General features: G+C 35.6%; 2 protein-coding genes across 2 annotated transcripts in view; both read left to right on the top strand.

Annotated features, from left to right (window-relative positions):
• LOC140168398 (tumor protein p53-inducible protein 11-like) overlaps positions 1–21,228 on the top strand; it is a 455,473-nt gene that overhangs the window by 164,436 nt on the left and 269,809 nt on the right. The gene's annotated exons all lie outside the window — the stretch shown is intronic.
• On the top strand, positions 1,635–13,030 carry LOC140168724 (uncharacterized). Its single transcript, XM_072192133.1, has 4 exons — positions 1,635–4,657; positions 5,276–5,345; positions 10,446–11,099; positions 11,892–13,030. The coding sequence occupies exons 1-4, from the start codon at positions 1,694–1,696 to the stop codon at positions 13,028–13,030; spliced, it is 4,827 nt and encodes a 1,608-aa protein (XP_072048234.1). The 5' UTR covers positions 1,635–1,693.

Genomic DNA, 21,228 nt, shown 5'->3' with positions numbered 1-21,228 from the left:
GTATGGGTGTTTTATTTGTAAGGCCCGGTTCATACTGTTTAATCGACATAGCATATTTGATTCAACAATTTTTTTTATTCGAACTATTTTCATTCTATGTCCAATCATGTTTAACTTCAATGTTAAAATCGACCATATATGTTTCCACCAGACTTCAAAGCAAATGTAATTAATTTCCCATCAAGAAACATTTGTTCAAAGATAAAAATGAATTAAAACATATTGGAAATAGATTGTTGATAAACAAAAACTTGTTGAATGAATGTTTTTGATGTTGAATGTATGGAGTGTGAATCAGCCTTATGTACTGATAGTTCATTTATCAATGACAAATTCATTTTGTTATGTATTTGCAGGCAGCTTTTTGTTCAGGCGGGTGGGATTATAGGAGCCATATTTTTAAAGTTTTAGCTATTAAACTCAAAAACTGCAGTGTATTTCTTCATATTTTAGAGCATTTCGTGATCCACAGCATCATCCCCCACTTTTCTCCAAAAAAGTTGAGATTTTTATATCACTGGAAACCTCTGGCTACATAATGTTTATGTACAAAAATTTTCTTGCAGATTAATTCGTTTAGCAAAGATATCATGAAATTTTAATCCGTTCAGGAGTACTGGCTTCAGGAATATCGCCCAGCCAGCGAAAGACATGAAATCTCTGTGTGCGGATGCTGAAAATCAGGCATTTTTGAGACTAGAAAGGTGGGCTTTTAATTTCCATCCGCCATGCGACAATAACCTACATTTATCACTTTTACAGCTTAATTAGGAAAAAATATAACCTATTGAATGCTGAATGACCCGTGTTGGTATCTTTTTTGGATTTTGTTTAGATGTCAAAATATGGCCAGCAATGCCTTTTGGCTGAAATCAACATAGAGATTTGTTGTAGTAAAAGTCAGTGGACAGTTCTTGAGAGCAAAAGAGACTACGTTTCCATATGTACTTTTGAGGGGATTTTGTTGGAATCATAAAAGTTCCAAAAAAATCCCCTCAAAGGTACATTTCTTTAGCATAACAAAAGGTGTTTATCAAGTTTATCTTAGGTTTATTTTTGGTTGCACCATTCTTTTGGGACAGCAGGAAGTTAAGGCAATAATGATATTATACAAATGAGTGCACAAAGTGCTTGCAACATATGTGTTGTGTATATTGTTTCACTTATTCACCTGTCATTTCTTTTGAACACAACTGTACGAGAGTAGTCATGACTTTTCTTGAACTTCTAGCCAGGAAAGAAAAGAATTAAGTTTTACAATATTTAGACAATCAGTGTCTTCAAGTTCTCACCCACTGTACGATTCCTGACTGGAAAGTGTTCATCATGAAGTTCTTTTTGATCTGTCTGTTTGCTGTACTCATTATCGTGGAATCGTCCAGTAAATTCACCTATCCAAAAGGACTACTGTATACGCTGAAATTTTCGCGGTGGTTTAATTTTCGCGAATTTCGCGGATTAATATGTGCCCGCGAAAATAATAACCCGCGAATATGTTAAAATGAGGAAATTTCTTATGTATTTTATTATATAAGTTGCCAACAACCGCGAATTTAACACCTCGCGAAATTGTCAGTGATACTTGAAATCGCGAAAATATCTGTACGCGAAAATATTGGCGTATACAGTACCATGCAAGATATACAAAGACACCAACTGTGACTGTCGTAATAGACAGCTGACTAGTATTCCAATGCTAGAAGGCCACAATGTCAGGATTCTAGATTTGAGTTATAATGAACTTGAAACTGTCAATGGGGAAAATTTCACACTTCTCACTTCACTTCAGACCTTGAACTTGAGTCACAATCAACTTCGATTGGTCAGCGAAATGAGTTTTATTCATCTCACTTCACTTCAAAACTTGGATTTGAGCTACAACGTGATACAGGATGTCACAAATCTTACATTTACCGGACTGAACAAAGTGGAAACTCTAGATCTAAGCGTTCAAAGACAGCTTACATTACATGGAAGCCCATTCCTGTCTACCACATCATTGAAGAAGTTAAACATTGTCTATGGTTTGTCCAGTCTACCACCATCAGTATTTAGTGGATTACATGAGTTGCAAGAGCTTGATATACGTTTTAATCTCATAGAATCATTCCCTGATTCTGTTTTCCAAGGTTTGACTAATCTGGTGCGCTTGGATGCATCCGTATGTCTGGATCCCGGTCTGGATAAACCATCCCCTATACCTGCTGCTCTGCTCAAAGACCTCACCAGTCTGAAATGGTTGGATATATCCTACAATCAGATATCAAACTTACCAGAGACATTGTTTTCAAATCTCACCAGTCTTGAATATTTGGATCTATCTAATAATTACATACCAAGCTTACCAGAGACATTGTTTGCCAATCTCATTAATCTGGAATATTTGGATCTACGCGACAATTACATATCAAGCTTATCAGAGACATTGTTTGTGAATCTTACACATCTAACATATTTAGACATTTCCCTTAATTATCTAACATCTACTCCGTGTAAAGCAATGGAAAGCCTCCGAATGTTATTAACACTAAATATGTCTGCCAATTATTTTGATCATGTAACTTGTTCTATTGAGAATATGACTAGTCTCAATGAGTTGGAGGCTAGTGGTAAGCGTTTTAAAGGAAATGATACTGAGTATTGGAATGTCGCCAAATGGACAGAACTAATCACAAGATTACCATCTTCACTATCGACTCTAAACCTGGTCAAAATTCGTAGTGGTGTATTTCAATCTGTTACGGCTGGATCAATGAAATCGTCTGTGTCATTTTTGAGAATTTCAGACTTCGGGTCTATTTGTTCACATGCCTTTTGGCATCTATCAGTTGAAGACGATGCATTTAGTATTTTCCCATACTTGCAAAACTTGACTATACTTAATCACTGCAACATGAGGATAATATCCACACATGTATCCCGATATGCCTTTCGAGGTTTATCACACTTAAAGTCATTGTATCTCAGTGGTATTGGTCTCACTGAATTCCCTTATGATGCACTGGAAATACTTGCACACACACTAGAACACTTGGATTTGAGCAATAATAATATATATGATATAAATCAAGGGCGGCACATGAACTTAGGATTGAAATCACTGGATGCCTCAATGAACCCCATTAGCTATGTGGACCTTGGATTGCTTGGCAATATCACTAATGTGTATTTGAAGGATGCTATTATTATTAGTGGAGCTAGTATTGCGATCTATACTCCCTTCATTAATCAGGCCCTCAGAACTATTTACATTTCAGCTCAAAAAATTACTACATTGTATAAATCTGTGCCAATGTGTGCATCATACCATGCATTGGAGGAAATAACCTTCAGGAAACTTCAATTAAATTCCCTGACATTGGGTAATTGTTCACATCTTAAGTTACTTTCCATATATGACTCAGGAGGAGTCGGCTTTACGGAAGAAATTTACAATTTTCCTCACCTAAAACAGCTGACATTAACAAACTGTAAATTGTCATCAATTAACCAAATTTTTCTTGAGAGTGCTAGTCTACAATATTTAGATCTGAGTGGCAATGACATTGGCAATATTAACAGAAATAACTTTTCTTCACTATTAAATCTCTACCACTTGGATCTCAGTCATAACGCATTGGAAAGTTTACCAGATAATCTGTTCCATCATATGGCAAATCTCATCCACCTGGATTTGACTGGAAACAAACTGGCTAATTTGAATTCCTTGAAAGGTCTCCATAGTCTACAAATACTCCTTGTATCAGGGAATGTATTGACTTCACTACCATCCTTTCTCATGAAAACACCATATAACTTGTGGTATGTTGAATTTGGAGACATCTCATTTGCTTGTACATGTGATATACAACCTCTACAACATTGGATACTGACTGATACAAATACTATTATAGGTCCACAGCCTCTATACATATGCAAGTCTCCTGCAGTCAGAGAAAACAATGGTATCACTGAATTTATTTTAGACTGCAGTCTGCATCTTGAAAACTACATTGCCCCAAGTGTGTCAGGTTTACTTGTTATTTGCCTAATAGTGTTTATAACTTATAAATATAGATGGAGCATACATTACAAATGCTGGACTTTGTGTTGTCAGAGAAGATATCAGCGATATATAGATAATGATGATGATGCTGATATCAATAGCGATGATGATGAGGATGTTGATGCCCCATATGAAGCGCCAATCATGCGTCGTCGATATCATGCTTATGTTGCCTATCACAAAGACAATGAAGCATGGATTAATGATCAACTCATTCCAAACATTGAAGAAGGACCAGAACAGTTTCGACTTTGTCTTAAAGAAAGGGGTGACATTCCAGCAGGGCATTATATTCTCAATGCCATTTGTCACGGTATTAAGCAAAGCCGCAAAACAATTGCAGTTTTATCAGCGAATTTCATGGATGATGGATGGTGTCATTATCAGCTACATTTTGCACGAATGAGAATGGTAATGGACAATGCTGATGTACTCATTCTTGTACAAATTGGGGAAATACCTGATCATAAAAAGACGCTGTTACTTCGTCAGTTATTATGTTACAAGGAAGTGTTGAAGTGGCCTGAAGATCCCATTGGACAAGAGTTGTTCTGGAACCAGTTGAAGATGAAACTACGTAAACCAGTGCGAGTTGATCACAGATATGATGAGGCTTGAAACTGTATTAATGGACAATCTATATAATAACAACTCTAACTACATTGGTTTAATCAACATCACAAAAATTTAAAATCTCTTTAAAGTGAATATTGTCGTGCAACATTTATTATCATGTTGTTGTTTTTGTTTTTTGCACTCCCAACAGCTATTGCAGATAAAACAACATGCAAATAAACACAGCACAAAAAGAAAGTCCACACCTGTTTGTGTTCATGATTCTTAACGTGATTGATTACGAATATTAAAATTTAGAATTTTCTTATAATTGGTCCCTTCTTCATCTTCGTCTTCGCTTTCAGTCTTCCGCTTTGCTAATTCTGGCCTGATTGGAGTTAGCGATAGATTTTTAGTTTTCCGCTTCGCTAAGTCTGGCTTATTACTAGAGTTAGCTAAGCCAAGGGGCTAATTATTAGAAAACTCTATATAATTGTATACAAAGAATTTTGTTAGTTAAACACCAGTTGTGTAATAACAATTCCTTTTAAAAGGGAAAGTTGGCCTCACATGAGAAGGGGCGGGGCATTGCTTTAGGAAAGTGAACTTTATTATCAAACTAGGAAATTGAGACTGTTGTAAATGTTATGATTATTCATATCTATGCTAATGTAGATTTTGATCAATGTTGGTCAACTTTTAATAGCAGCTCTTCAAAGCGTCAAATTGTGTTGTCTTAAAACCAGTAAAAATATTGTTGCTCACAAAAACAATGTGTTGGTCACATAATAAAAGTGAAACTTGTGTAAAAATATGTAAAATAAAGAAATGAAAGTGAATAATATCTGTAAATTTGAACAAAAACTAAATGGGCCACCATAATATCATTGTGTCAAAAGACCTCAGATTTACAACTGAAATAGCAAAAGGGAAACCCAGTTTTGTTTTGCAAATTTTGATGCCTATTGTCTTAATTGCCCAAAATGTGTTGCCATGGTAACCCTTTGAATGAAAAAAGATGCCTTTTCAAAAGTTGCACCGAAACCCATTAAGGATAGCTTTTGTTGCTAGAGTGTCTGGTCACCGCAGGTCATCATTGACCAGTTATGTTGAGAATGTAATGGCAGACTGACTTGAGTAGCTCTTTAATACATCTTTGTCATTCAAGGAGTCACCATGGCTACAAATGATGAGCTATCAAGACAAATGAGGTATCAAAATTTGCAGAATTAACATGGGTTTGTTTTTGCTATTTCAGTTTTTAAATTTGATGTATAGATGTTGAGTTTTGTCTTGTAATAAAGGGAGGTGGGTGGGTAATTACTTTTTGGTAGATGATTATGTTCTTTGTACGTATATATATTTGACTACTACTAGTATATACCTTTAGGAGGTTGTTTTCAATAAAGCATACCAATTTTTAAATCTTAGCTGAGTCCATGTTCATTTATAGATCATCCGAAGGGAGACCTTATGGCATGTTTCAGTCAATGAGGCGTCCATTGAGCAAGAATTTTGTAGTGTTAGGGGGCCTGTCACAATCTCCTTGGCACTGAACATGTGCTAGGTACTATACTAAATAATGTTAGGTGGACAAATTTGGATATAATCAGAGACAGAATTAAAAAGGCTAGTTTGCATCTGACATCATGTGTCAATCAAACTAAAAAATGATTTGTTTATGAGTTGCCGTGATGTTTGAAACTCTGAACGTGATGATAAAACAGTGTACCTTATGGTTAAGTTTGCACCTTCAAACTTACAAACCGTCTCGAAACTTAGGTATTGGTAATAGGAATCTTTCTGATGATGTCAACAATATATAGAAAAGTAGCTTTTTGCCTGCTAAAAGTACCATAATTTTTTGCCACTTTCTGTGATTCCTTTTTTACAGTGAAGGCACCAGCTGAAACCTTCCTTTACACGCTTAACTAACCAATCAAGTGTTGTAGGGAGTTTGATTGACTAGTCTTTTTCCAATTCTGTCTCAGATTATAACTGCACCATGTGAACCTTAATACAAAGGTGGTGCTCAAGGTCAAAGGTCATTTCGGGTCACCTTATGTCAAGCAGGGTGAAAATGCTAGGGGTTGAATTTGTGTGAACACTTTAAATCTAACTGAAGGTAAATTTTGCACCGTGACATCCCGCTATCTCTAAGGACCGCTATCTCTAAGGTTCGCTATCTCTAAGGTTCGCTATCACTAACGTGTAAAGACTATGGAGATCAGAATCCCACTATCTCTAATAGAGAAAAGGGTTCGCTATACCTAAAAAAAGGCCCGCTACTTCTAAGGTTCGATATCGCTAATTTGGAATAAGGTTCGCTAGTTCTAAGGTTCGATATCACTAATTTAAAATAAGGTTCGCTATCACTAATTTAAAATAAGGTTCGCTATCACTAATTTTGAATAAGGTCCGCTATCACTAATTTATTGAAGGTTCGCTATCTCTAAGGTTCGCTATCACTAATTGCAATAAAGGTCCGCTATACCTAAGGTTCGCTATCACTAATTTTGTTTAAGGTTCGCTATCCCTAATTAATCAGGGTTCGCTATCTCTAAGGTTCGCTATCACTAATTTCGATTAAGGTTCGCTATCTCTATGGTTCGCTATCACTAATTTCAAATAAGGTTCGCTATCTCTAATTTTAAATAAGGTCCGCTATCTCTAATTTCAAATAAGGTCTGCTATCTCTAATTTTAAATAAGGACCGATATAGCGAACCTTATTTGAAATTAGAGATAGCAAACCTTATTTAAAATTAGAGATAGCGAACCTTATTTAAAATTGGAGATAGCGAACCTCATTTGAAATAAGTGATAGCGAACCTTAGAGATAGCGAACCTTAGAGATAGCGGACCTTATTTTAAATAAGTGATAGCGAACCTTAGAGATAGCGAACCTTCAATAAATTAGTGATAGCGGACCTTATTTAAAATTAGAGATAGCGAACCTTATTTAAAATTAGTGATATCGAACCTTAGAAATACCGAACCTTATTAAAGATTAGTGATATCGAACCTTAGGTATAGTGGACCTTTTTCGTAATTAGTGATAACGAACCTTAGGGATAGCGAACCTTAGAGATAGCGGTCCTTAGAGATACCGAACCGTCACCTTTTGAAAGAATTTACCATCCTTATTCAAAAATTGACATTGAAAAGGGGGTTATTGATAGACCCTATCGAATAAACCAATAGCCCTACTAGTATAGGGCCTTTTGACTGATCATAAAACCTGGCTATATCCATAACTGCTAAACCCAGTGACTGTAATTCCCCTTTTTTTTTCGGGTGGAGTGGTTAGTGGGTTTTGGCGGTTCTCGTTCCCACAACCATTCATACCTATGGCCTATGTTATTGTAGGCCTACTATAATTGCCCTGTGAAGGCCTTTTGGTGGACACGGTGGACAGAATTTTATTTAAATGAGGATGAGTGAAGTGATAATGTAACAGGATTTACTACCATAGCAATAGGTTTAAACAATTTTTGAATATATCGCTCTGCATTAGTACATTCACACGGTACCTCTGCATTGAACCATAGATATCAAAGAACAGGGATAAAGGCCCAGGGCTGTCAACTCTCATGCATTGGCCGTGAGTCTCACGCATTGGGTCACTTTCTCATGGTCTCACGCCAAGGAAGTATAATCTCACGCCCAGGTAGTAAATCTCACGCAAAAAGCTGAAAAATGAGTAAAATCTCACACATCGTCATGAATAATTTGTTGTTCCTACCCCCCCAAATCATTCGTCAAAATGAACATTGGAGTCGTCAAATCCCAGTACGCGTCTGTCTCACGCCAAGCAATTCCAAAAAGTTGACAGCCCTGAAAGGCCTGAGTAAAAAATTCTATGGAATATCCATATCATGCTGACCACTCACATCTGTCATAAGTATCTTTGAAAAGACTGGTATTGTTTTCAATCTATGATATCAGACATACACAGGTGATGATTGTAACATGCTTGTAGTGCAGGGCAATATGTTCAAAAATTGTTTAACCTATTGTTATGGTAGTTAATCCTGTTACATACTACTTACATCACCACTTCTACTAATAATGGTCAAAATCGGCCTCAGCATAAAGGAGCAGTGGACCTGTTGCCAGAAAGAAGAAGAAGAAGAAAGGGAAGAAACATTTGCCATCTTAAATGCAGTGGCGTGCGCAGCACATTGAAAGTGGGGGCCAGGTTGTTCAGTTCCCCCGAATGGAGTCTGATTAGGAGTGTAAGGTGCGGACGAAATCATTCATTTCAGGGGAAATGACTGATTTCCTCCGAATGACTCACAAAAGTGCCCCCTGCCCCCCCACTTTGTGCACGCCACTGCTTAAATGTTTCGTTACCTAGGTAACGGGGTGAGAGGTCATTCCCCTGATGAACTCTATTGACCCTGACATATTTTGCTATGTAACAAAACATCCTAGATGGTGCAAACTTCTTTAAATTTAAATGGTTTTGCAAGAGGAACAATTTGAGACATTTTTGGTTTAAATCAGAACATTTTTACGACGTTGACCCCAGTTGAGGTCAAAATTTGACCTTTTTGCTGATAACTCAAGAACCGTACGTCACAGGCAAGTCAAACTATACTTTTTCCGAATCCTTATGACTAGACGAATACTCGGCAGGGTTTAAAACAAGATTCAAGCAATTTTGAAATTTGACCCCCATGTAACCTTTGACCCCATGTGGGGACCCCTGTAGAGGATTGATTTAGTTGGCCACTCAGAAGTCATTGCCCATGACCAATAGAAAACACCTAAATAGGCCAACTTATTATAACTCAACATGTCCGTTCAAATGGCTTGACTCCCTATGTACTAGTTCCATTGTATTTTCAGTCATGTGTAACTTGAAAGTTTGTTTTACGTAAAATCAATCATATGTTTCCACCAGAATTCAAGGCCATAATAGATTTCCCATCAGCAAACATCTGTTAGGAGATAAAAATATATCAAAACAGATTGGAAACAGGTCAAATTGTTGAATAAATCGAAAGCGATAACTATTAAGGATGTCCTATATTAAAAACATTTCCTAGAAACATTTTAATACCTCAGGTCTGGATTTTTTCTTCATTTATTTCTGGATTTTGTAAAACAGGAAATGGTTAACAGGTATTGCCTAATACTTGTAATAGCTCCTAATATGGGAGCTTGCAACAGTTTCATTTTGTCATTTCATTTGAACACATCCATAAGAGAGTAGTTGGCATCACTTAGACCTACTAGAGCTTCCAGAAAAACAGATTTTACACAATCTGTAGACTATCAGTGTTTATATACAAGTTTCAGCTACTGTTCCATTTGCAGGAAAGTACTCATCATGAAGTTGTTTCTGATCTGTCTGTTTGCTGTACTGGCGTTCAAAGAATCATCCAGTAAAATCTACCCAAAGGGATTACCATGCAAGATATACAATGACACCAACTGTGACTGTAGTAATAGACAGCTTTCAAGTGTTCCAATGCTTGAAAACCACAATATCAAGAGTTTGGATTTGAGTCATAACCAACTTAAAACTGTCAATAGGAAGAGTTTCATTCATCTTACTTCACTTCAAAAATTGGATTTGAGTAACAACAATATACGGACTGTCACAAACGGGACATTTACAGGACTGAACAAACTGGAATCTCTAGATCTAAGCCATCAAATCCATCTTACATTGCATGGAAGTCCATTTCTCACTACCACGTCATTGAAAAAGTTAAACATTGCTTTCGGTGGTTTGTCTGGTCTACCACCATTGGTATTTAGTGGATTACATGAGTTGCAAGAGATTGATTTATCGTGGAATAAAATAAAATCATTCCCTGATTCTGTTTTCCAAGGTTTGATTAATTTGACTTGCTTGGATGCAGTAGGTTGTTCAATTGATGTATCATCAGCTGCTCTGTTCAAAGACCTCACCAGTCTGGAATATTTAGATCTATCCATCAATGACATAGCAAACTTACCACAGATGTTGTTTGCAAATCTCATCAGTCTGAAACATTTAGATCTATCCAGGAATATGTACCAGTCAGGATTACCAAAGTCATTGTTTACAAATCTCATCAATCTGGAATATTTAAATCTATCCAGTACATATATAGGCCTGTCAAACTTGCCAGACACATTGTTTGTAAATCTCACCAGCCTACAATGTTTAGATCTATCCATTAATAGAATATCAAACTTACCAGAGACATTGTTTGCAAATCTTACCCATCTAACCTATTTAGATATTTCCAATAATAATCTATCTTCTACTCCGTGTAAAGCAGTAGAAGCCCTCAAGATGATATCAACACTAAATATGATGTTCAATAACTTTGACTATATAACTTGTTCTATTGAGAATACAACCGCTAGTCTCAAGGAGTTGATCGTGAGCACATCGTCTACTTATAGTCCAGATACTGAAAATTGGAATGTCACCAAATGGTCAGAACTAATCACAAGATTACCATCTTCAATATCTACTCTGAACCTGGGCATAAGAAGTAATAGTGTATTTCAACAAGTGATGCCTGGATCAGTGAACTCATCTGTGTCATTTTTGACAATTTCATATGTGTATTGCACGTCTGATTTTCATCTATCAATTGAAAATGATTCATTTTGTATTTTCCCATACCTGCAAAATTTGACTATACTTAACCAATGCAGTACTTTGTTTGCAAAATCCACCCAATTATCCCACTATGCCTTTCGAGGCTTATCGCACATTAAGTCATTGAAGCTCAGTGGCATTGGTCTCGATAAATTTTGTTTTGAAGATCTGGGAGTGCTTACAGGCACACTAAAACACTTGGATTTGAGCAATAATAACATACAGTTTATATCCAGCTGGTATGAACCAGGATTGAGATATCTGGACATTCTTGATATCTCACATAATCCTCTTACAAATATTTTCCTTTTGAATTTTCACCATCTCACAAATGTGTATATACATGATATTAATACAGATCACATTAAATTGTACATGATTAATAAGTTCCTCAGATCTATTTCCATTTCAGCTGCTAAAAATAATGTTGAAGTTTATTATAACATATTTAAAACATTTTGTTTTGTATCTTTTGCACTTGAGGAAATTACCTTCAGTAAACTTGAATTCATTGAAAAAACACAATTTACATTGGGTACTTGTTCACATCTCAAGTCAATGTACATATCTGACACAGAAGGAATGAAGTTCCTTTTTAGAAAAGAAATTGACCATTTTCCTCAGCTAGAAAACCTGACATTAATAAACTGTAAATTATTATCAATTGACCAATTTCTTCTAGAGAGTCACAGTCTACAATATTTAAACCTAAGCAGCAATAAGATTGACAATATTAATGAAAATGACTTTTCGTTACTAGAAAATCTCATTCACCTGGATCTCAGTCATAATGCAATAGCTAGCTTACCTTCAAATCAATTTTATCACATGTCAAGTCTAACCTTCCTTGATTTGACTGGAAACTATCTTGCCAATTTGAATTCTTTGAAAGATCTCTTTGGTCTACAAACACTCCTTGTACCTAGCAATGCATTGCCTACACTCCCTACATTTCTGATGAAGGCACCATATAACTTACAGTTTGTTGAATTTGGAGATAACCCATTTTCTTGCACATGTGATATAAAACCGCTGCAAGATTGGATATTATTAGGCACAGACACATACATAGATCCAGAGTTTCCATACCTGTGCAAGTCTCCTGCAATCAGAGAGAATCTTGATATTACCGGATTTAGTTTAGACTGTAGTCTGCATCTTGCATACTACATTGGTCTAAGTGTGTCAGGTATACTTGTTATTTGTCTAATAGTGTTTATAACTTATAAATATCGATGGCGCATACATTACAAATGCTGGACTTTGTGTTGTCAGAGAAGATATCAGCGATATATAGATAATGATGATGATGCTGATATCAATAGCGATGATGAGGAGGATGTTGATGCCCCATATGAAGCACCAATCATGCGACGTCGATATCATGCTTATGTTGCCTATCACAAAGACAATGAAGCATGGATTAATGATCAACTTATTCCAAACATTGAAGATGGACCAGAACGGTTTCGTCTTTGTCTTAAAGATAGGGGTGACATTCCAGCAGGACATTATATTCTAAACGCCATAAATCACGGTATTAAGCAAAGCCGCAAAACTATCGCAGTTTTGTCAGCGAATTTCATGGATGATGGATGGTGTCATTATCAGCTACATTTTGCACGAATGCAAATGGTAATGGACAATGCTGATATACTCATTCTTGTACAAATTGGGGAAATACCTGATCATAAAAAGACGCTGTTGCTTCGTCAGTTATTATGTTACAAGGAAGTGTTGAAATGGCCTGAAGATCCCATTAGACAAGAGTTATTCTGGAACCAGTTGAAGATGAAACTACGTAAACCAGTGCGAAGTTGATCACAGATATGATGAGGCTTGAAACCGATTTAATGCAAAATGTATATTAATCATACAAACTTCATTGGTTTAATCAACGTCACACAAAGTAACACAGCCAATACAGATACCTCTATAGCTTCAGAACTATATTATAATCATATTCATGATTGCATTTTGATACCCCATTCACCAGTTTTGAGTTTTGTTAAATATTAACAATACAGCAGTATTTTAAAGGAAAAATGAATTTAAAAATGTCACTTACACCAATCAATGGTTATCAAAATTAAGGTTGGTCTGAACCCTGGAATTATGGAAACTTTCGGGCCTCATAACTTCTAAATTGTTGGTCTAAAGTATATAAAAGTATATATATTTAGAATGGCAAAGACTTGATAAGTTCATCTGTGAGGTCAAATTTGGGCCAAAATGGCACTTTTGCCCCAAAATCCCAAAAATAACGGGTTTTGGCCCACTTCTTTTTTGTGCACCGTAACAAAAAAATTCTTGGCCAAAAGTTTTTGAAACTAATTTTTAAAAACTAGATCAAAATATCTAGGACCCGTTTTTCATTTTTTGAATTTTGACCAATTTCACCAAAAATATTTGAAATTTGTGCCAAAATCGGGCTTTTTTTTGATTTTTTTGAAAAATCAGCATTTTTTGACCATTTTTGGCGCAAATTTCTCAAAGTTAGTAGAAATTCAAAAAAATGAAAAAAACGGGTCCCAGATATTTTGATCTAGTTTTTAAAAATTAGTTAAAAAAATAATTTTGGCTCAAGAATTTTTTTGTTACGGTGCACAAAAAAGAAGTGGGCCAAAAACCATTATTTTGGGATTTTGGGCCAAAAGTGCCATTTTGGCCCAAATTTGACCTCTCAGATGAACTTATCAAGTCTTTGCCATTCTAAATATGTATACTTTTATATACTTTAGACCAACAATTTAGAAGTTATGAGGCCCGAAAGTTTCCATAATTCCAGGGTTCAGACCAACCTTAATGCAAGCATTGTAGCAAGTAAAGCGTGCCATTATCTTTGCACTAAATTATAATCAATACAATATGCTACAACTCTTTAATAGGAATTTTGAAATGGCTGTGTTACTTTTTGTGAATTCTTTATTTTAATATGTATGTCCAATTGCAGTCATGAATGGAAGAATTTTCATTATTTGCATAAATATTGTTGTAACAATGTGATAATGTCAAAATGTATTACTTTAAGCTCAAACACATTGTGGCAAATGTGAAAATTCTGTTCAATGGGTGGATAGACCAGTAGCCTAGTCAGTGGAGGGGGGCACAAATGAAAGAGAAAAGTGCCGCTCTGACAAAAAATGAAAGAGAAAAGAAAAGGGGCATGGAGCCCATTTTCCACTGAAATTCACCCGAGTAAAATACACATATTTTGCACACTACTCTGCACATTGTCACAATAAAGCCCTTTTTACCCCAATCATGGGCCAAAATTGTGTTAAGGTTGGTCTGAACCCTGGAATTATGGAAAATTTCGGGCCTCATAACTTTTAAATTGTTGGTCTAAAGTATATAAAAGTATACATATTTAGAATGGCAAAGACTTGATAAGTTCATCTGTGAGGTTAAATGTGGGCCAAAATGGCACTTTTGGCCCCAAATCCAAAAAATAATGGTTTTTGGCCCACTTCTTTTTCATGCATCGTAACAAAAAAATTCTTGGGCCAAAATTTTTTTTTTTTTTTAATTTTAAAAAACTAGATAAAAATATCTAGGTGCTGTTTTTTCATTTTTTTGAATTTCACCAATTTCACCAAAAATATTTGAAATTTGGGCCAAAATCGGGCTTTTTGTGATTTTTTTGAAAAATCGGCATTTTTGACCATTTTTGGTGTAGATTTCTCAAAGTTGGTCGAAATTCAAAAAAAATGAAAAAACGGGTCCTAGATATTTTGATCTAGTTTTTAAAAATTAATAAAAAAATAATTTTGGCTCAAGAATTTTTTTGTTACGATGCACGAAAAAGAAGTGGGCCAAAAACCATTATTTTTGGGATTTTGGGCCAAAAGTGCCATTTTGGCCCAAATTTGACCTCACAGATGAACTTATCAAGTCTTTGCCATTCTAAATATGTATACTTTTATATACTTTGGACCAATAATTTAGAAGTTATGAGGCTCGAAAGTTTCCATATTTCCAGGGTTCAGACCAACCTTAAATACAAATTTGTTGTCCCAATAAAGCCTTTTTGGGAAGCTTGAAGACTTTACATGAATAGTCTCTTTACAAAAAACCCAGTATAATAATATATCCCACCGATAATACCAGGTCAAAATAATGCAAATGGATTTTTTCAGCTTTTCCTCAAAATGTTTATCCCCCCCAACAAAGAAAGCTGGCTACGCCCTGGGACGGACCTTTCAAGTTAGGTCGGACAGTTGAAATTCCAGTTGAAATATTATATACCCTCTGGAAGATGTTGCTGTAATCTTCCACACAGGGAATGAAGATTTCAAATGAAGTTCACATTTAGATAACCACATTTAAAATTCACATGCCTTGTGTGGAGGATTAAAGCTATGCCTTTATGGGGGTGTATGAATTTCAACTGGAATAGCACAATATATGTGTGAGCGATTCAATATCAATCTACAATAGAGGTTATCCACTTTACTCATGTGTGACTTCTAACAAAAGGTACTGGTTCCCGTAGTATTCCTCATTCAAACCAATTCAATGCATGACCTCGGACTTACTTGCATGACTTTGGCGGGCTATTTTGAAACATTCATGGTTGCACATGCAGGTACTTCTTTTAAAAATCCTAAACAAGGTATAGGAGTCATTGATAGGATATGCAGCTTATAGAACATGGATAACCTCTATAGTATGGGCCCAGGTAATGGGTCTGGCCTATTACCACCATAATATTTTATATGGAAAATTTCTTTAAAGTGAATATTGTTGTGCAACATTTATTTTCATGTTTTTTTTGGTTTTTTTTGCAGATAAAACAACATGCAAATAAACACATAACAGCGCAAAAAGAAAGTTCACACTTGTTTGTGTGTTCATGATTCTTAACATGATTGATTCTCTCTCGCTCTCTCTGGGTCAGATGGCACAGGATTGCGCTGCTGTTGTCTTCACAAGCGTACGCCATCTACTTCTTTCAAAAGCCAAACGTGTTGCACCATACATTTCGTGTGATGAAACATTCTTCACCAAGATGTTGATGGATGTCCCCTTCCATGATGGCCTTCCACGGCTCCCTGAAGAATCTGCTTCTCAACTCCACTATCCTTTCTTACAATGTGGCCAAAGTAGCGCAATTTTCTCTGAATGAATGACTTTCTGATGTTTAAGTCTTTGCCAATCTTTTTCAGGACCCAGATGTTTGTCTTCTTGTCTTTCCAAGATACTCCCAACAGCCTCCTATAGCACCACATATCAAATGCATCTTTCTTCTTCCTGTCATTCTTTGTCATTGCCCAAGATTCGCACCTGTATGTAGTAATTGAAAAATATGTAAAATAAAGAAATGAGAGTGAATGCTATCTGTAAATTTGTACAAAAACTAGTAGTATTGGATTGAAATACTAAAGGTTTTAGTATTGGATAATAATGAGTTCCTAATCAGAGTTCCTAATCATTATTTGTATTGTAGGATGAAATTTGTAGTTTGCTTGTGTTGTTCTTTGTATATAATATTTGATTATAAGCTATTATAAACATATGGTAGGTGGTTTTCAATAAAACATACTGATTCTTAACTCTCAATGGAGTCCATGTTCATTTGTAGGTCATCCGAAGGGAGACCCTATATGGCATGTTTCAGTCAATGAAGTGGTTGGCCGCGAAGAGGCCTTCGAGCATGAATTTTGTAATGTCAGAGGGGGCTTGTACTGAACAAGTGCTAGATACATAAATAATGTTTGATGGACAAACATGGATATCATTGGAGACGGAATTAAAAAGACTAGTTTGTGTCTGACTTCACCTGTCAAATTCAAAAAGGATTTCTTTATGATTTGGTGGGGTAACTACTTAAATGCAACAAAGAATGTCAAGTCCATTTTGGGGTCATTCGAGTTCATCCATGGTCATTGCCATAGATTGTCATAGGTTCATGATATTTGGTGAGAATGAGCACCTAAGTGAAACAAAGAATGTCATTTTCAAGCAAGACAACAAATGTCAAGGTCATTTTGGGGTCAACCGGGGTAAAATCACTGTAGATTGTTGCATGTTCATGAAATTTGGTATGAAGGACCTTCGAAGCAAGACAAAAATGGTCAAGGTCATTTTGGGGTCATCAAGGGTCATCCAAGGTCATATTCCCATTGATTGTATCAGTTTCATTTAGTGGTAATGAAAATCTAAATAAGACAAAGAATGTCAAGGTCTTTTTGAGGTAATTCAAGGTTAAATCGCCATAGATTGCTACAGGTTAATGATTTTTGGTGAGAATGAGCACTTAATTAAAACAAAAAATGTCAAGGTTATTTTGGGGTCATATGGTGTCATCCAAGGTCAAATGTTGATAGTTTGTCACCGGTTTGTGATATTTGGTGGGAATAAGCACCAAAACAAGCCAAAAAATGCCAAGGCATTTTGGGGTCATCAGGGTCACATTTCCATAGCTTGTGACAAGTTCATGATATTTGTTAGGAATGACCAACAAAGCAAGACTAAAAATGTCAAGGTCTTTTTGGGTCATCCAGGGTCAAATCGCCATAGACTGTCACAGATTCACAAGATTTGGGGGACATCACCACTTAAGTGAGACAAAGAATGTCAAGGTCATTTTGGGGCCATCAACATAGGTTATTACATGTTCATGAAATTTGGTATGAACAATCATCGAAGCAAGACAAAAAAAAGTCAAATTCTCATACACAAGTTCATGATATTTGATAGGAATGACCACCGAAGCAAGACAATCAATGTCAAGGTCATTTTGAGGTCATCCGGGGTCATATCACTATAATTGTTGAATGTTCAATAAATCTGGTATGAACAACCACCGAAGCAAGACAATCAAGGTCATTTTAGGGTCATCAGGGGTCATCCAAGGTCAAATTGCTATAGGTTGTTGCTGGTTCATTATTTATTTGGTGAGAATGACCACCAAAATGAGACAAAGAATTCAAGGTTATCCTTATTCCAAATTTGACCTTGAAAAGAGGGCTTTTGATACTAGGCCTACCAGGTGGGCAAAACTGTGACCCATATTTGAAGAGCTTTGTTTCAAAACTCCTTACATCCACTTGTCCAATTTTGAGAACACATCAAAAAATCATCAAAATAATCACTGATATAAGGTGTTTTTCAACAAAAGCAGTTTTTGGCGGGATGCTCATCCTACCCAAGCATCCCGCCAAAAACTGCTTTTGCTGCAAACCCCCATATATCAGTGATTTTTTTTGATGATTTTTTGATGTGTTCTCAAAAATGGGCAAGTGGATGTAAGGGGTTTTGAAACAAGTGCTTCATTTGTATAATTAACACAGTGCTGCACGTCTAGTCATTTGTATACATGCAATGAGAACCTTGCTTACCCAGCAAACACAAAAACGTTTTTAAAAGCGTTTTAAATAAGTTATATTTTGGGTTTTGGTTTAGGTAAAACGTTTTAATAACATTAAAATGTCGGGTTATATAAAGGTCATGAAATCGTTTTAAAACGTTTTGTATGAAAACACACTACAACAATATTTTTAAAATGTTTTCGAAATGTCATTGTAAACTATTTTTGCAAACATTTTGGCCAAATATTTTTGTCAACACCCAGCAAACACAGAAATGTTCTTAAAATGTTTTTTACAAAACGTTTTACTAACATTTAAATGTCGGGTTATATAAAGGTCGTGAAAACATTTTAAGAACGTTATTGCAAATATTTTGGGCAAACATTTTTTTCAAAATATTTTTTCAACCCCAAAATAACATTCTGTTTAGTATTATTTGTACCAAGTTTTCAAAAATGATTTTGGTATGTTATTAAAACGTTTTTATACCCTTTATATAACCCGACATTTAAATGTTTTCTGTGCAGTAAATTACCAATAAATGTTATGAAAACGTTTTATACCATTAATGTACCCTTTATACAACCCGACATTTAAACGTTTTCTGACAACCTTTTATAACCTTTTGCGAATGATGTCGAAAACGGTTTGTGTTTGCTGGGTAGGAATTAAGGTGTCCCCAGAATTGGACCAATATGACATCACTGGAACACCACTAATGTGACCCGCTCCTACAAAATGAGTTGTCAGAGCACTTAATAAAATACAGTCCATTTTTTAAAACATGGCAAATTTACAGAAAACAAAGTTTTGACCAAAATGCCATCCCATTGCCTGGATTTACAGTATATAGGCTACAAGCATGCAAAGATGCTGTGAAAACATGCATGGGGACATTTTAAACTCCCATTTTAATGCATCGGATTTGTAAATAATACTTGATATAATAATACTTCTATCTTTAATTCTTATGCAGGCTCCCCTATTGCCATATTTAGTTGCACAACAACGTCACCATTTCTACATTAGGGACCTTTCACAAACACTTGTAAAGGGGCCCCCTGTTACAAGTGTTTGTGAACAGTCCCTTATGAGTCTCCCAATGTTGGAAATTGGGTGTGGGAAGAGAAAAGTGTAAGCTGAATGTGCATTTTCAACTATTGTACAACGATTATGCGGAAGTATTAAATACTTAACTCTGGCGAGTGCATGCTTGTTTAACATTCCTAAACAACTTATTTAAATATTTTAAGCAACTGCAGGCTGTTTAGTTCACCCAATAAACAGGTCTGTTTAAACTTTTGAGCAGTGCTTTAAAGGTGGGTAACCTGATTGACTGTCTCATCCCCCCTCCCACTTTACCCCATCAAAATGCAGATTTTGGTATCAGGTGAAAGTTCCTATTTTTCTCATTACATATTGAAATTAGGTGTTCCAAATTGGTATCTTTCCGAAAAAATTATCAAAAAACTGTCAATTAGTCTCAATTGTGGTATACCACATTTGAGACTAATTCAACAGTTTCTTCATGATATCTTGGCAATACATCAATTAGGAACTCTTAATTTTTCATTCAATATGTTAGCGAGAAACATAGGATCTTTCATTTGACATTTGTTTGATATCAATGTATTACGTGAATATCAATAATAAAAACATTATAGACTACCAGTATCATGCTCTATAAATGTTAGTAATTCAGATGGAATTAGTCACATTTACAAGAAACACTGATTTGCTTAAAAGGGATAACATTTTATCTTGGGGAGCATGGTGGCCGAGCGGAACGGGCTACGACTCATAATCGGAAGGTTGCGGGTTCGAGCCCCGGCGACGCCATCGTGTTGTGCCCTTGAGTAAGGCACTTTATCTCGATTACTCCTCTCCACCCAGGTGTGAAATGGGGAGCTGTTATGAATACTGTCCATTGAGCGCCGCCTAAAGGTATGAGCATGCCTTGGGCATTGTATGGCAGCTGACATATTCTAACGACCGCGGAATAAATGTAAAGCGCTTTGGTACATGTTCACATGTGAAAGGCGCTGTATAAATACCAACATTTATTTATTTTTATTTATTTTTATGTTACACATAAGTTTTAAAGGGAATTCCCGTTTCCATTTTAACATTTAATTCATGAGACGTGACAGGAAGAAGGAAACAAGTATTTAGTAATACACAATCAATGTGTACTCAATGTGAACTGAGTGCACATAATTCAACTGACTATTATTTCCTTTCGAAAAACACCACACATAAGTGAGACTTTAAAATACAGCAACATCTGCACTAACAAATTGTTTACATCCTTAAGTATTTGCAAAATATTTGCAAAAATGTTTTATAATCAAATTTTAACAACATTTTTAAAAACATTGTTTGTGTTGTTCATCCAAACATTTTAATGATGCTTCATGACTTACAATAAATGCATAATTAAAACATTTTGACCAAAGCCAAAATGTTTATAATTGATGTAGAAACATTATGTTGTTGCTGGGCAGCTTATTCTAGGAACTAGAGCCCTGCATGTATAAAGATCCTGGACTTTCCTGTCCCATCTACCCCCAAACCCAACCTCACCTGAACATTTTAAAGCCTTATTATACAATCTTTTTAAATTTTTAGATTTTTCTTTTTTTTTTTTTTTTCCAAAATGTTTTAATTTTTTTAAATTTGGAATGTTATTAAAACATTACATTTTAA

Source organism: Amphiura filiformis, chromosome 13, assembly GCF_039555335.1.
Source record: "Amphiura filiformis chromosome 13, Afil_fr2py, whole genome shotgun sequence".
NCBI classification, from domain to species: domain Eukaryota; kingdom Metazoa; phylum Echinodermata; class Ophiuroidea; order Amphilepidida; family Amphiuridae; genus Amphiura; species Amphiura filiformis.
Note: the sequence above shows the minus strand (reverse complement) of the source record. Positions and strands in the feature narration are given on the sequence as shown.